The 18,435-nt window shown below is 30.2% G+C and overlaps 2 protein-coding genes across 3 annotated transcripts; both read right to left on the reverse strand.

Moving 5' to 3' along the window:
* Positions 1-12,959: 12,959 nt before the first annotated feature.
* LOC115719340 (pentatricopeptide repeat-containing protein At1g12300, mitochondrial-like) lies at positions 12,960-15,715 on the reverse strand. 2 transcript variants are annotated; one of them, XM_061109973.1, is made up of 3 exons: positions 14,933-15,715; positions 14,477-14,867; positions 12,960-14,377 (listed from the first exon to the last, which is right to left on the reverse strand). In XM_061109973.1, the coding sequence occupies exons 2-3, from the start codon at positions 14,820-14,822 to the stop codon at positions 13,011-13,013; spliced, it is 1,713 nt and encodes a 570-aa protein (XP_060965956.1). In that variant the 5' UTR covers positions 14,823-14,867; positions 14,933-15,715; the 3' UTR covers positions 12,960-13,010. The 2 variants fall into 2 exon arrangements, with proteins under 2 accessions (XP_060965956.1, XP_030504190.2); XM_030648330.2 differs by having other exon boundaries at positions 14,477-15,715.
* A 52-nt stretch (positions 15,716-15,767) lies between these two features.
* LOC115719341 (stress response protein NST1) lies at positions 15,768-17,949 on the reverse strand. Its single transcript, XM_030648331.2, has 2 exons — positions 17,746-17,949; positions 15,768-17,238 (listed from the first exon to the last, which is right to left on the reverse strand). The coding sequence occupies exon 2, from the start codon at positions 17,195-17,197 to the stop codon at positions 15,920-15,922; it is 1,278 nt and encodes a 425-aa protein (XP_030504191.2). The 5' UTR covers positions 17,198-17,238; positions 17,746-17,949; the 3' UTR covers positions 15,768-15,919.
* Positions 17,950-18,435: the final 486 nt, after the last annotated feature.

Raw genomic sequence — 18,435 nt, forward strand, 5'->3', positions numbered from 1 at the left:
TGCCATATATTGTTATTATTATTATCTTTTTATATATATATAAAGTTAAACAATAGTGAAATGTATTATTAGTTAGGAGTAATTTTACAGTGCATCTGTTTTTGTTTCGGAATATGTTTAAATTAAAGTTATAACGTCAATTATTAGTTAGTATTATTTAGTTATTTAGGATATTTTTGAAATTCTTTAAAAAAATTAAATTATATATATATATTTGAAGGGTCTAATTCTATTTACATCCTTAAATTTTATAAACACAATATATAAATATAATATTAAAGATTCCAACAACAAAAAAAAAAAACTAATTTGGAGTGACTTTCTATTTCATGATAAGATCTATTTTGGAAAATAAATTGAGTGTAGTTATAAAAAAAAAATATGTATTTTAAAAGATATAAAATGGGGGTAATTGAGGTGCATGTATTTATATTTCTTTAGGGTGTAAATAGAACCAGTAGAACCTCTATTAAAGAATACTCTATTCAAGAATAACCTCTAATTTGTTATAAAAAAATGAAGTCACGATTTGGGCCAGTTATAAATAAGAATAACCTCTATATTGTAATTAGTTATACATTTTTTAAGTCCCGTATTAATAAAATATACCTCTATATAAGAATAATTACATCTTAAAAAAATATATATATACATTTTATAAATTTACTTATGTAGAATTAATAATTTTATTTCAAATTATAGTACATGTATAAATATTATATGTACTCGAAAATAATTTTAATATAATATAGTATTAAGAATTGTTTATTGGTATTTTTGTTACATTGATATTTTTTGATATTTTGATTTTTTTTTCAAGTGTAACTCTATTTAGTTATAACCTCTCAATTAGAATATTATTTTCTTGGTCGTGTATTCTTGGATAAAGATTCTACTGTATCTTTATTTAAAATATCGAATTTAGATTTTAAAACTATTGCAATTAATCCACATTTTTTTTCTTATGAGTATGCAATAAAATGTTTTAACACTGAATTTTACACCTTAAATAATTCAATATTTTCTATACAGAACTTAATGTCTTAATTATATATATGGATATATAAAAATATTGGATTATAACTTTATATATATTATGTTCAAATAAAATCAAACTCTGTAGGAGTTGTAGTAGAAAATTTCAATCAGTGAAATCTTTTCTGAGCTCCCTCATCTACTCAAAAAATTTCAAATATAATCTGATATTGTTCCGTACGAGGTGGGAGAATTTTTTGGGGTCATGCATGGTCGACTTTTAATCTTCAATGGTTTATTTTGTAAAGTTGTTGCACTATTCATCTAAAAAAAATAATAAAATAAAATAAAAAGTTATTGAAACTGATTTTTATTTATTTATTTTTCTCTTGTCACTCAGCTGCAAAATTTTTTTTATGTTTCATAATAATTGAACTTTGGTATGTTCTATTATATTGTATTAGTATTATATTGAATTGTATTTTATGCAATATTTTTTATGTAAAATTATATGTGATATTAATTTATATAGGCAGTCAAATATATAATATTTTATTATAAATTAAAGTTTAATATAGTATTATATATTATATAAACAAACCTAGATAATATTAGTATTGTATTATATATGTTCTACATTAATGAGAAATAATACAATACTATTTAATACAACGTTACAAATTAATTCTTTTCCGCAAATTATAATTATTTTTCATTAATGTGGAAGTTGTACTTTAGAAGCATATATATATAAATTTAATAGGTTTACCCTTTAAAAATAATATTGTAGTTGTAGATAAATATTATTCATGTTTTCACCAAATAATGTAAATATACATGAAATATATGGTTAGAACATTTCATATCCCAATAATGACTTTTCTAATGTACTCTATTTTCTAAAATTCATAAATTTTTTACATTTTATTTCTTCTTATTATTTTTTCTTTAATAATAAAACAGAATTGCTATGCACAAGAATTGTTATGTACATACTATAAACTTTTATTTTGATAAAAGACGTACAAAATATGTTTTTTTATATATATTTTTTACAGCTAATAAATTATATTCTCAAAAGAAAAATATCATGGGAGAGTGGGAAACAAATTAGAAAATATATTTTTTTTTTCAAAATATAAATAAATGTGCTGATAGAAAATATATTTTTGGTTTAAAAATGATAATTAATATCCTTTATATCCTCACATGCAGAGAATAGACCGTAGCAGATCAATTTAATTTGTGAGAGTACGTAACATAAGGTGTGGGGCTCTCTACATTAATATTACTTTTGGTAGCTCCCACTAAATATTAATTATTTCTTCACTAATATTATTAGATATACATTCAAATTTCATACACTTATTAATCACAGTAATATGTATAATAAATATTACTTTTTTTTACATTTCATTTTTAATTTAATTATCAAAAATAACTTTTTTTTTTTTAAATAAAAGATGCATACTTTATTAAATATCCAAACGAATTACATTCATCAACGTAACAGGGGCATTAGATTCCCTGTACATACAATCAGCATAAAAAACGGAAGCTCTAGCAAAATGGTGAGCTACACGATTCGCAGATCGTTTTATAAAACATAAATCAACATCACTTAAGTTTGAAAACAAAGATTGGTATTCTGTAACACAAAAACCAAAAGTTGAATGAAGGGAAATTGAACTTCTGATTGCTTGTAAAGTTACCAAACTATTTAGACTCAACAACAACAACCACACATTGGAGTGTTCATAATAAGATTTTTCTTTGTTCGGGTATGTTTGTAATGCATACATTTCTCTCTTTCTCTTTTCTTTTGTTAACTTTAAAATAATCTATGATCATGCTCGTCGTTACTTGGTTAATCCTAAAAATAAATATTGTGATTTACTCTTTAATATAAATATTTCAAAATATGAAAAGCATATATGTTTTGCTATTTCCAGAAAAAAAAAACTTGGTTACTAATATAGTAATTATTTACTGTTCAATAATTGTTTTGAATATTAGTTCATTTATTTTGAAATTTTGTTAACTGAATTACATTATATTATACGAGAACTAATAATTAGTTTTTTTTTTTTAAAAAAAAAAACTAATCATTAGTTTTAAAAATAACAAAATATATATAAAATAATTGGTATATAAAAATAATAGCTTGTGATATTACATGACAACTCATTAGTTTCGAAAATAACTTCAAATTATAAACTACCACAATATAATTTAAAAATAACATATTAATTATTACGATATAAATAAGTTTTATGAGGTAATTACATTATTTGTATTTTTAAATAATTTCTGGATGAGTGGTATTAGCTTTTTTATGGAAGAAATGGAAGTACAAATTTGATGGATGAGCTGCGCTATTGTTTATGGCTTTGGTGCCTTTCAAGGTTTTCGCGCCTGCACTACTACAAACCAAGCTTTTAGAGGCACTTTTTTTCAGCAAATATTAAAGAACCGACGTCATAGGGTTGGAATTTTTTGGAAGGGATTCTGACACCACCTATGGCGTCGGTTTTTTGGAAATAACCGACGCCATAGGGTGTCCCCCCTATGGCGTCGGTTATTTCTAAAAAAACCGACGCCTAAAGGGTTTATAACCACTTGCATTCGGCCCATCATCTTCCTCATTCGACCAGCCAACCCAGAAACCCCCAAACCAGAGAACCCCAAAACCCTCTCCGCCAACCACCACGAAAAACCACCCCCATTTCACCATTTTTTCACCATTTTAGCTCATTTTTGTTTCTAAATCTTCTATTTTTCATACCTAAAACTATATACCTGAAAAGATCACATTTTTCCTCATTTTTTAGGTAGTGGCAAAGGTAGAGGTAGTGGTGGTGGTGGTTATACCTGCGGCCACCGTTTTTAGTGGAGAAAATATTGTATTTCAACGTCTATTAAGGTATAAATCTAATTTCTACTAATTTTATTACCGTACATTGCTTTATTTTTTATTTTATAAATTTTTTTAGGGTTTTTCTATATTATTAAATATGTATTGTGTTTATATATTGTGAATGAGAAATGTATTGTGTGTATATATATTGTGAATGAAAAATGTGATATAGGAGAGTATATATGTATGTATTTTGTGTTGTATTGAATATGTATTGTGTGTGTATATATTGTGAATGAGAAATGAGATAAATAGGAGAGTATTTTATATATTGTATATGTATATATTGAGTATTTTAAACTAATATTTTTGTTAAATATTGTGAATGAGAATGAGATAAGAGAGTATTAAAATAAAAGTTTAGAAATTGTTTTCTAAAAAATTAGTTTAGAAACAAAAGTTTAAAAATTAACTCAATTTTGTATCAATTTTTTTCTATTTTCAATTTTATTCATGTGTTTTTATTTTTTTTAGTAGCTAGTAGATAGTTAATTACAACTATTTAGCAAGTTACTAATTTTCATTCTATTCATGTATTTTTAACTAGTTAGTAATAAATTAACTAGTTAGTAACTAAATACTCATAAATTATATAACTAGTAAGTAGCTAAATAAAAAAATTTGTAATTTTGTAGTATTTCTTTATGTTGTAGGTTGTGAGGTCAATTTGCAAGGATCTGACTTATTTGGTATTGATCGGTTTCTAGTTAGCTCGAGGTATACACTCACTAAATTTTATTATAAATTAATTATGAATGCTTAGTAGAGTATGAATATCTTAAATATTCATCTGTAGTGAAGTAGGTTCTGTAATATATTGTAATGCGCCGGATCGGGTGAAATAATATGCATGTTAGATGAGTTTGAATATCTTTAATATTCATCCTTAGTGAAGTAGGTTCTGTGAATACATGTACTGCAGTCGAATGGGTGGTAAATTTTTATATTGCTAAATGTTGTTGTGATTATTTCATATTGTTTTGAATTGTGTTTTGTTGTTATTAATAGGTTTGAATTTTTCGGAAACGTTCAATTATAGTCGTTATGCTGCCGAAATTTCAGTAAAATTAGGACAATATTTGATTTTAATTTCTCTTAAACTTGGTTGTTCGGATTTTATCGGAAGTGACTTTATCGGAAGTCAAGTACATAATTTTTGGTATAAGGTATGCTTTCTTTAACCTACTTTTATAAGAATATTTTTCATATATATTTAGATAATCTTTAAATGCTTAGAGTAATTTTAGAATAATATTGATGTAATACATAGGATATATATTGTTGAGTGCTAAGAATAGATATAGTAAGCTATAAAAAAAATACAAAAAAGGTCTATATTGGGATTTGAACTTGTGACCAAAAGGATAGATTGGTAAGTTTTTACCAATATACCAAAACACAATAGAATTAACAAATACATTATAAACATTGATTCTAATACTTAAAATGAGAATTCTATTATGTTAAGTAAAATAGCAAAATAAAACACAAAAAATACACAAGTTCAAAAAAAAAAAAAAAATCGCCTCCAGCGAACAACTCGATCAAAAGTTATTAATAATGTTCAAAGTTTTCAAAAAATTTCATGCAAATTTTAACCCTTTATCTATAAAAATACAATACTACAAAAATGATACTAATATATTAAAAAAAATTATAAAAATATACTAATATACTACAAAAATACAAACACATAATATAAAATATTAATAAAAAGATAGCTAATATACAAACACTTAGAGTAATGTAGATGTGTATTTATTCAACTTTTCAATTTAATTTGTATTTATGGTTATTATATATAATTTATACTTAATTTAATTATATTAATAATAAAATAATATATATATATATATAAATTATGCTAAAATACAAAATTGGAAGTTGAAAAAACCATAGGAAGACCCTATGGCGTCGGTTATTTCATAATAGCACCGACGCCATATGGGTCCTATGGCGTCGGTTATATGAAACAACCGACGCCATAGGACCCCTATGGCGTCGGTTATTATGAAATAACCGACGCCATAGGGGTCATATGGCGTCGGTTGTTTTTAACCCTTTAGCGTCACCCGGAACAGCGTCGGTAGCGAATTTCGCCAATACCGACGCTGAAAGCCCTTAAAAACCGCCTCTAAAGCCCAATTTTGTAGTAGTGCTGATTTATGGCTGGCCCCTAATTATTTAGGATAATTTGGTTAAAATTACAAGATATCATTAATTATAAAAAATATTATAAAATTTAATAGCTAACAATTATGATATGTAATTATGAGATTATTGCCTCATTAGTTTATTATGGATAACATAATATTAATTTTCGTATATAAATTATAAACGTGAGATTTTGTAATTAATTGGAGGTATGAACATTTATTGTGAATTGAGAATATTTTGTTTTATTTTATTTTTATTTTTGGAAAGATATTGAAATAAATGAGAAGTAAATGCTAATGAAGTATTGAGATTATTGCCTTATTAGTTGTATAGGAAGATACTAATATGAATGGTTTTTATAATAATTTGAATGGTATAATAATTAGGAGGTAATCTTTTTAAATAATAAATAAGGAAGCATTTTGTCATAATACCGAATTGGATTAATTAATATTAATTTAATATTATTAATTAAATGTATGATTAAGTGGTATTAGAAAAAATGTATTTTGAATGTGAAGAGTGCAATCTTAAATTTTAAGGATATTAATACAATTTTGATTTAATTTAGGCTGAATAAAGATTATAGATACTATGTTTTACGCTATAAATAAAATAATAAACAATTTGACTTATTAAGAATTTTGACATGTTTTAGTCTAAAAATAAGTAATACTTTTAAGAGATAAAATGAAATAATTAGTATATAATATTTTGAATATTTAAGGAATAATGGGTATTAAAAGGAAAATTTTATTTATGTTTGTTTTTAAAATGGTAAAGGTAAGGAATAGGGATCCTATGAAGGTTATGAAGTATATTGCTATAATTTAGTTGTTACTAGCCAAAGGGTACTCCCTTTGGCTAGTTCTAATATTTTATAGGGAGATCTAGTTGCTTAGTTTTGGTGGTTGGTTGAATTTATTCAGTTTGAATAGTTTTCTAATTAAAGTTTTATTCTGTTTTTTTTTTGATATTTTTTCAGGTAGAACTTCAGTATTATATTGAGTTGGGAGCGTTGTTAGAAGATGTTATAGCTTTATTGTCTAAATTTCCGGGGGCAGTTTTGTGCCATGGGGCTCGCTCTTAGATTTTAGCGGCCTATGGTTGGCAAAGCATGCTCTGCGGTTAGACGATGAGCTATCCTGGTTTGAGGAGGTTCCAGCGCCAGTGGCGGACGTGGGCGTCATAAATTCATGAGTGATTTTAATCACTTTGTCAAAAAAAAAAATTATATGCTATAAAAATAAAAAATTTTATGTAAATATAATTAATTAGTTTCTTATAAACAATATTAATAACAAAAAAATTACTTTTAAAAACACAAAAAAATATAAATAAATAAAAACATATATAGAAAATATAAAAATGTTAGATTTAACTGGTGTGGCGAAAGGCGGGAAGTGGGATCATGTGGGGGCAAATGACCCCACTCAACTTTAAATAAATTATTTTTTGCATTTTTTTTTATATATTTTCATATTTAGTCCCACAAAATAAATTTTTAATTTTTGTCATCATATATTTTTAATTTTTTTCTTTGTAAATTATAATTTTTATTTTTATTCAACATTTTTATTTTATTCTATAAAAAATTTATTTTCATTATTATTCTCTCATATTTATTTATGTCCCTGAAAAAAATTTATATTTTTCTTTCTTATAAAAATAAGAATTTCTTTTATTAATAGTTGCAGAAACAAATTTTTTTTGCCCCCACTAACATAGATCGCTAGCTCTGTCACTAGACGTGTCACCACTAAATGTCACTTTTGTCAGTATATTTTTGTACTAGCAAAAATTTGGTATTGTGCTGGTAAAATAGAATTTACTTCTGATGTGTTGGCAAATTAATGTTGGTATTAGAACTTTTGGCAGCACAAAATAAAAACTGCTCGTAAAAATAATTTTTACCAGCGCGTAAATGCGCTGGTAAAATTTAGATTTTAGTCACCGCAAATGTGCATTGGTAAAACTTTGACCTTTTTACCAGCTCAATAACAAATTGTGCTAGTAAAAGTGACATTTTTTATAGTGCACGTTAATAAAAACAGTAATATTGTTGTAAATTAGATACACAAGATCTATATTATTGTAAATTTTTTTAAATATTAACCATTTATATTTTTAATTGGGATCATAATTTTCAGTTATATGATTAAGATTTTTTTTTGACAAAAGTTATATGATTAAGATTAATTACACATTATGTGTAAGAAAATATTGGTAATTTGAGTGTGTCTCAACTATCTCCCTTATTTCTTTTGTTTTTTCACTTTCAGATTTTCCACACACACGTTATGTTCTCGCCCTTAAACAGTTTTTGTGGCATTTTCTATTATATATTTTTGAATAATTTGCAACTTAAATAATTAAGATTCAGTTCTAAATAAATACTTAAATTTAATTTAACAGTAATGATACTTAAGTTATAATTCTAGAATTCTCTTAAATGTCAAGTCATTATCACATGTCATTTTTTTATTAGTATATTTAATCTTATTTTTTTTAAAAAAATTAAAATTTAATGACTTAGACCAATCAAATATTGCCACGTGGCAATTTACTTAACACTTAATAACGAGATACCTACAAAAGTTCAGAAATTATAACTTAAGCATTATTACTGTTAAAAATTAAACTTAAATATTTATGCGAAAAATTACTTGTTAAATATATATAACAGGACAATAAATTCATCCAACTATTTTTTTTTTTTTTTTTTTTGAAAAAGAAGAAAAAACTTTTAGATAATCAAATCATTCAACAAAACAAAAATGGGAGCATTACTGGCTCGCAAACTACGATCAGCTATAAAACAAGTAGATCTCGTTAAATAGTGAGCTCCATTGTTTGCGGACCGTTTAATAAACTTTAAAGAAATAAATCTATCTTTCATATCAACCAACAACTCCTTGGACTTAGATATAATTCTACCAAAATAAGATCTCATGATAGAAGAACTACGAATATGGACTGTATATATAGCCACAAGGCAGTGGGACTCCAACTCTGTTCTTTTATCCATCTTAAGCCCCTTGTATTCTGATGGTTTCTGCAACCTCAGGCGAAATTACACCCCGATCTGGCCATGGTTAAGGGCCACACACGAGAATAAGCTAAAACAGTTTGTTGAGGCGATTTTCTTTTGGTACCTTCCAATGCTCTCTACCATCTTCAGTGGACATCAAACCTAGAGATGGATCAAAAACTATGTCATGAGCATAATGCCATCGATTAAGATTATGCTACGAAGTCTTTTTGTTTTTTTCTTATAAAAATCTTATCTCTAGTATATTTATTTATTTATTTTGCTGAAAAAATTTACTATTGTTTTATGAGATTCTCTTCGAGTGAGAGAGAAAATTATCAGACTGAGGCCAGATGATCATCAGCCTTGGAAATTATTATTATTATTATTATATGTTTAGAAAAGGTATTGGAATATTATTGTGATTGTGGGGAAGAGCAATAATGAGTAGTCATGATGATATGGTACATGCATTTTTCAATGGATAGAAATCGTACAATATATGACAAATATTGGACCCTACAACAACTTTTGATCATGATGGCTTTACCAGTACCATGGTACAGTAACACAGGGTATTAATAGTACACATGACCTAATATTTATACAATTGAGTAGGTTGCTTAGTGGTGAGCGAGTATTGGAGAACATTGTCCCACATAGGTTAAATGTAAAAGTATTGAGCCATATATAGAACCCCATGATTCTCAACAGGGAGAAATTAAAAAAAAGGAAGACGTCGTTTTGAATTTAAGATCTTTAAACTATCTAATATAAATTACAATATGTTCTCTCAATGTTTAAAATTAAACCTTAAAAGTTTTTTTTTTTTTTGAGAAAAGCTATATATATTAATGAACAAGTTCATTTGTAACAATAGCTTCAATAGGGTTTGGATAGACAATCCTCCAAATAATAACAGTATCCACCCGTAAAACGAATTTATGCGCAGCAGAGTTAGTACTCCGACAAACATAATTTAGAGAGACACCTGAGAAAGAGGACATATGATAGATAATATCTCGAAGAAGATCATGAAATCTACCATAATATTGTTGAGGATTGTTAATACTTTGTGAGACAATGAGAGCATAAGTTTCAATAAGATGAACCTCACAATTAATATCACCCAACCATTGTAGACAGTAAGAGATTGCCTTTGCCTCAATTTCCTTGACAGAAAATCTCCCCTTAGTTGGTTTAGAAATTGCAACGATAACCTCATCACAAGAATTATGAACAATACCTCCAGTACCCATTATTTGACCATCATTATCTAAGGCTGCATCCACATTAATTAAGTTTCAACTTATCAGTGGGTGGGGGTTGCAACGATTGATTGCTGACAAGTAAATTCTGAGAAGGCTTGGCAGGCGAGCTGTTGGTTATGCGGAACTCATGAAGGTATGCCATAGCTTGTCCATAAGATTAGGTTGAGGAAGAGCTCGGAGTTTTGTGACATTTTTGCATCATCTTTTAATTATTAATTTTAATGTTATTTAATATTCATTTAATAATTTATTAAAAAAATAAAATAATAATAATACAAAAATAAATATAAAATTTAATAATAATTATGAAAGTTATTTTTTTTTTGAAATAATTATGAAAGTTATTTAATGCAAAGCAGCATGGTAACTAACTTTAGTAATAAAATATTAAAAATGACATAATGATAATTATTATAGTATAACATTTATTGTAATATAAATTTTACATCATGCTATATTGTGATTTAACTTTGGATCACTTTTTATTATGCAATAAATTTGCATTATAATTTAACACCCTATTAAAATAAATTTTTTTATACAATGAGCTATATTTTATATTTATATCACTTATTTGCATTTCCATTACAAATGCTCTTATATATAAACAATTAATATTAGTTTACATTGTTGTGGGTAGTGGTGGATTCAATTAGAAATAATTTTTATGTAAATTAGGATTTTTGTCCCAACTTTAACTTGTACTAAATAGTAATATATAGAGTGATAATAATTCCTACACCTAGTTGGTAACAATGTTCTCTTAATTTTTTATGATCTCACAAACTGCCAATCTTCCATTCTGTACTTCTTTGCAGAAGCTGCTCAATTGTGCAAAAGCTTTACAAGCACACACTTTTATAGTACGGAAATCCATATTGGAGTCATCACCTTTCTCTGTTTGCTCTCCATTTCTATCTTTCTTTCTTCTCTTTTATTAGCCTTTTCCCAAAATTTCAATCTCCTTTTCTTTTATTGAGCCTCACTTGTTTTCTTCTTTTTCAGCTTTTTCTTCCAGAAGGCCTTTTACATGAGTCATGAACATTTTTAAATTGAAGCTGAATGGAGACTTGAGATTTTGGTGTAGCATAAATTTTGGAAGGTGGGTGTGGCAATTCAATGATTAATGACAGGCAGAAATCAAGTGGCTTTTGTAAACTCAATTTATGTGTATTAAAGTAAAAGTAAACAGTCAATGCACTGTCTATCTTAAGCAAAGGAAAAATGCTGTAGTTTATTTCTCATCAAAACTAAAGGGCTCTACATAAACAAATATGCATTCATGAGCTTGCCAACATCAAATTCCATACTTTTAAATTGAAAAAAAAAAAAAGAAAAGAAAAGGTTGAAAATGATAAGCATAGTGCAGTAGAGTTCAAGAAAAATGTTTTGTTTGCCAAACAGTAAACTAGTCAGAATGTTGTCTAAGAAAATGGTCAACCTTGTAAATATATATCATTCAGATACAACAATGAGATTCAAAATTGACTGATTATGCATTTCACTGAAATTTGGGTCAACACAATACATTATGTCATCAATGATGCAGGAACAATGTGCACACCTGTTTTGCTTTTCACACCAAATCTTATTGACAATGAAAGAACACTCCCTAAGAAATGGAACTTTATTAAGATAAAAGCAAGAAGATTACATTAAGGTTCAGAGATAGGACCAAGCACCTTTGCAAAAATAAGCATGCTTCTCTTTGACACTTCAATATGAGTATATTATATTCGAACAGGATAAACTTCAGGGACAAGACAGAAAGTCTATGCATTAATGAATAAACCGACCCTTGGTAAAGAATCCCAAATCCAAGAAATTAAAGCTAGTAGCTTTCAAGTTTCAACAATCAATATTTTTTAGAAGAAAAATCATAGATAGAATTATGTATATTTTTAAACTAGAAATGATAAAAGTAGATGACATTCTAACTTTCTAAGTGTCATTCTATCACACACATTTTAACTAATATGGAAGATAAATAAGATCAACACCTTAACATACCGATAGAGTAAAGAATGACTCTGCATTGGTGGATCATATTGTAAGTGGGTTAGTGGAGCCGATGATGGAGAAGGTGGTGGCAACAATGGAGGAGTTGATGGTCTTATGGAACAAGCAAATGTGGAAGAGCCCAATACTTCTTCCCTTTCTTTCTCTCAGTTTTTCTCACCTAAAAATGAGGAAAATGTAATCATACTTTCATTGAAGAAAATGATTTCCCTCAAATTTTTGTACCTTTTTCGTACTGAAATCCAAGGACCAAACAGAGCCTTAGGGTGTAATTGTAAACAACTTACAGCATAGATAGTTAGTCCTATTCATAAACAATATAAGATTTACCTTATTTCATCCAAAAGTAAAAAGCTAATGTTCTGGACTATGAGAAACTGCTCAAAAAAAAGAGAGCAAATTACTACCAATGAAAGAAATTTAGTCAACATATCACAAGCTAATAAGTATAATAAGGTGAAATTCAAAAAGCTTAATAGAAACATATATAAAAATAAAACCACTCAACAAGCCTCTGAAAGATGAACTCAAAAAATGACATTAAACCATTCAAAAATTAGTCATGGGATGTTAGAAAGAACATACATACTAATGCCATAAAAAGCACTAACTAATATTTCATATGAAAATGAAATATAGCTCATAAATTCTTTTGGATTACTACTGGTTGCAAAGAAGAATCTATTTCACCATTACATAACATTTTAATAAATATCTCTGCAGTTGATGAATCAGCAGAAAAACCCTTTTCCACCATTTCATTTTTCAGCTCAACTCCTCTTGATATTTCACAATTGTTGACAAGTCCTCGGATCATTATATTATATGTCCAACTATTTGGGGGGCATCCATTTTCTTTCATATCTCGAAACAAATTTAAGGCTTCACCTACAAGACCTTCACTTAGAAGTCCATCGATCATTATCGTATAAGCCTTTACATCAGGTTCCAAGCCTTTCGATGGTAGTTTGCGAAAGAGATCCTTTGCAACTGTAAAATTTCTAGCTTTAAACATACCTTCAATGATGATACTGTAGATAACAATATCCAGTGGTAACTTCTTCTCTTCCATATCCTGAAATATTTCCATTGCCTCCTCCATTTGTCCATATTTGCATAGCCCATTAAGTAAAATAGCAAAAGTTTGAATGTTGGGAAGTTGGCCGGCACCCTGCATCTCTGCAAGTAGCTCTATTGCAGCATGTGTTCTCCCTACAGTACACAAACCACCAATGAGAGTGTTGTAAGTAACAACATCAGGAATTAATCCCTTCGATGAAGACATTTCTCGAAACAATACAAGAGCTTCCTCCATCCTCTTGTTCTTACAATATCCATTGGTTAATATATTATAGCTATGCACATTAATGTTGAAACCCTTCTTAAGCATCTGAAACATTTTAGTTGCCTGATCAATTTCTCCTCGCAAACAATAACCATCCATAACCGAACAATATGTGACCAAATCAGGTTCGATGCCTCTCTCTACCATATTATCAACCAGTCTTTCTGCCTCTACAACATCACCCTCTTTGCCAAACATATCAACCAAAATATTGAAAGTATGTACATTTGGTTGAATATTTTCACCAACCATTTGATTAAATAGCCTCATTGCTTCTTGCCGTTGGCCTAGCAAGCATGCCCCATGTATCAAGCAACTGTATGTAATGACATTTGGAACAAATCCTTTCTTAGTCATTTCCGAGAAGAGATCCAATGCATCAACAACTCGACCATCCTTGCAGAGACCGCCGATAACAGTGCTAAAAGAAATTATGTCAAGCTTGCATAACTTTTTCTCCATATTCCTCAGCAATTGTACAGCTGCAGCAGTGTTGCCCATCTTACAAAAACCATTTATTAATGTGTTATAAATAACAATATTAGGCTTCAAACCTTCACCAATCATAAGATGAAAGTATTCTTTTGCCTCCTTCATTTTTCCCACTTTGCAGAAACCATTTAGTAGTGTGCTATAGGTAAATATATCAGGCCTAACACCACCTGCAATCATATCATTAAAGTATCGTTTTGCCTCATCAATTTTCTCGACCTTGCAAAAACCATTTAGTAATGTGTTATAGGTAATTATATCAGGCTTACATCTTTCTTCTGCTAACATAATGTGAAACCATTCTTGTGCTTCATCAATTTTCCCCTCATTCACAAACCCTTTAATTAAAGTATTCAGAGTGATTGTGTTGAATTCAAACCCAAATTTGATGAAATTTCCAAAGACAGATAGACCTAAAAGGGCATGCTTTAAATGAGAGAAGCAATTAATCAAAATGGCTAGAGTATAATCATCTGGGACGATTCCAAGTGAAAACATTTGGTTGTAGAAAGTAATGACAAGGGAATAGTGTTTGAACTTCACAACTTTACCAAACAGTTGATTGAAACTTACAACAGAAGGCAAAGGTCGCAAGTGGAGCATTTTGTCAAACATGTTGAGAGCATCTTCAACATTGCGGACTTCTTCAATGGCTACAGTCTGAGAGTGAGAATGAGTTTGTGCTACAGTGATTGAAAAACTAGAAGGAGAAGAAGAAGTAAGACCTGTAATGATTCCTGGGTTGAACAAAGTCCGAGTAATTCTAGGGCAAGTCCTCTGCATCATCACCTCTTTCCCTTTGGTACTAAATCCAAGCTTTTCTTGGGTCCAATTCAATCCAAGCAAGTAAAATGAATTCTACTTTATTTAAATATTATCATTGCATAATTGTGATTCTAGCAGAACGATTGGCTTTATTTGTAGCTTTGGATTTGTTCTCTTTTTTGAGTCTGATTGTTGATAATGCTACATTTCTTCCTCGTTGATTTTGGGAAAGAACTAAAAAGAGAAAGATTTAAGTCGAAATAAGTCGGATTCACTAGCTTTGGAGGTCGTTTTTAGAGGATTTAACAGGTTTGATGTCGAATTTTTCATGTGTTTCTAATTCATGTTTATTTGTTGGATTATGGATTAGGTCCGTATGTTCTTGGGTGAATAAAAAACTTGTATAGTTAGATTAATTCCTAACTTATTTCAATGAATCCTTTATCTTTTCCAACATTCAATTAAATTTTTTTGATCTTACACACTCTGATTACTCAATCCTCACCACCAAACAGAATCTAAAACATTTACAGGTTTTCCATTGCATATAGCCTTTAAAACACACACTGGTCACTCATCAATTAATATCATCAGCTCAAGCATCTCAAGCTCAACTTAGACAGCATTACTGTACAAAAACACCCAAAATTTGACCAAAAATATTTGCATACTGTTTGGTTCATTTTATTAATTGAAACATTTTGAAGCATGGACAACATAAAATATATAATTAAGGCCACACATGATTGTGTGAAAACCATTAAAGAATCATAAACTAAAATGATCGCCTGAAAGTTTAGATATCAAAGATCATTCTTTAGATCACTATTCCACAAACTATGGAAGTGCTCAACACCTTACAAAACAAAAACAAATAATTCAACTAATATAACACTGCACAAAGACATCTATGGTAATAGTATATATGAGGGAGTTCGAATTACAGTCTATATGAACTCGGACGGTGAATTTGCATCAGGCTTTCCGCTGTCACCCAATCCCCCTGGATGCTGCAAATTCTGCAACACTTGAAGTGGTAAAGCGCCTAAAGCACCACCTAAACCATCATTTGGTGACCCGAAAAACTGACAAAGAAGCCTAGCCATAAGCCCAAGAATCTGCATTTGGTTCTGGCAGGCCTCCGCGTGCATTTGCATCATTTGCTTCTCATGCTCAATCTGCAACCCCACCATCCTTTCTCTCCATTCCATTGCCTCTTCCTCCCTCTTCTCTTCCATCCTCATCCTCCTCCGTCGTTCATCGGCAAAATCTCGTTCCATCCTCAACCTTCTCTCTGATTCCCTCCTTGCCCACATCATCTGCCTTTCTTCCAAATCCAATTCCCTATCATCCAACCACTCTTCCCTCTCAATTCTCCTCTTCTCCTTCCTAAACTCATTTTGTTTCCTCTTTGCATCCCTCTCTAAATCCCCTTTCTCTCTCTTATACTCCCTCTCTCGCCTCCTTTCTTCCCTCTTCAGCATCACATCACGAAGCTCCAAAACCCTAGCACCAACCAACCCCAATTTCCTGGCTACTCCCACACCCTTCTTCATCTTCCTCTTCTGCCCAAAACCAATTTCCCAATTTTCCCTCTCAGTCCCAAATTCAGCCTCACTCGCAACAATCTCCTCCCCAACCTCACCACCACCACCGCCACCACCATCATCATTACAAATACCAATTCCAACATGTCGGCCATTATCGGCCCCATCGCATTCCTCCTCCTCCTCCTCCTCATCACCATCATCATCCTCCACTTCCTCCAACTCTTCTTCTTCTTCCTCATCGTCCTCCAAATCCTCACAATCAAGCCCGAATCCCAGGTCCCCACAATCCCCAAAAACATCGATGCTTTCGCAGGATTTCTTTCCCTTGGGCTCGAGCTCAACATCACCAAAGACCTCCTTGTACTTCAAGAAATTCTCCCAGTGATTCTCGCCATCTTTCCAATTAAAATCTTCATCGGATAGGCGAATCTTCTGCTTGACACCCAGGTACTGATGACGCATGTTCTGGACCTTGATGGAGACATCGCGCCAGGACCACTTGAAAGGAAAGGTGATTGGGTCGGTGAGGTGGTGGAGGGTGTTAACATGGTCGGCAATAGGTTTGAATTTCTTCTCTCGGGTCTTAAGCTTGGCTAGAGCTCCCGTGTTCAGAAGCTCTGCGTACTTGGTGAGGAGGGTTTGCTCTTCCAGCTCCGACCATTTCTTTCTCTTCATCTCTGGTGTGAGAACTCACCAGAACCAAGTTACTGTGAACCCTGCACATCACAAAACCAACTGAATTAGGCTTTAAACCTTCACAAATCATAAGATGAAAGTATTCTTTTGCCATTTATATCGGGCTTAAATCCTTCTCTCCTGCTAACATAATGTAAAACCATTCTTGTGCTTCATCAATTTTCCCCTCATATTCACAAACCCCTTAATTAAAGTATTCAGAGTGATTGTGTTGAATTCAAACCCAAATTGGATGAAATTTCCAAAGAATCAAGACAGATAGAGAAACAATTAATCAAAATGCGTAGGGTGTACTCATCTGGCACGATTCCAAGTGAAAATATTTGGTTGTGGAAAGTAATGAGAAGGGAACATTGTTTGAATTTCACAATTTTACCAAAAAATTGATTGAAAAGCACAACAGAAAGCAGAAGTGAGCATTGTATCAAACATGTTGAGATCATCTTCAACACTACTGAATGAGTATGTGCTACAATAATGACCGAAAAACTAGAAGAAGAAAGAAGAAGAAGAAGAAGAAGTATTACCTGAAATGATGGCTGGGTCGAACAAATCCTTGCGAGTGATTGTAGGGCAAGTCCTCTTTGGTACCAAATCCAAGCTTTTCTTGGGTCCAATTGATAATACTGAAGATGCGATAAAGCTATTCAAATCAGGTTAAAGCTTTTTGTTTTCTTTCTTTTTTAGGAATTCTCCTTTCTTTTTTTTTTTCAGTCTATTACATGCTAAAGGATAAAGCTAGTAAAATGAGGTTAAAGGATTTTTTTTTTGAGAAATTTGCGGCCAGACCCCATTATGTTTTATTTGTTTAACACTTAACCCCCTTTTCTTTATTTTTGGTGGGAAAACCCCCTTAAGTCCCGTTCTGTTTGCAATTTACTGTTTTGTGCATTGACTCCGTGAACCCCTAAATCCAACTCAGCCTATCTACTGACGTGGCTGCTTTAATACACAGGTGGTAATTAAAACTATTTTTGTGTTTTGAAAATAATACATAGTAAAATAAATCTAATAAGTAAAATTCAAATTTAGAATTTTTTTTTCCCAGAATATGCTGACCGTGAGTATTGGGGTCAAAGCTTTGGACATGGTTTACACACACCTGAGCAGTTTAGCTTTAACCCAATTAGAAAATCAACTCCTCCAATATCAAAATATACTTATGCTCTAGATCTGGTCGATTTAAAAAAAAAAGTTCGGGGTTGGAGAGTTTATGG

This window comes from Cannabis sativa, chromosome 2 (genome assembly GCF_029168945.1).
Source record: "Cannabis sativa cultivar Pink pepper isolate KNU-18-1 chromosome 2, ASM2916894v1, whole genome shotgun sequence".
Lineage (NCBI taxonomy): Eukaryota > Viridiplantae > Streptophyta > Magnoliopsida > Rosales > Cannabaceae > Cannabis > Cannabis sativa.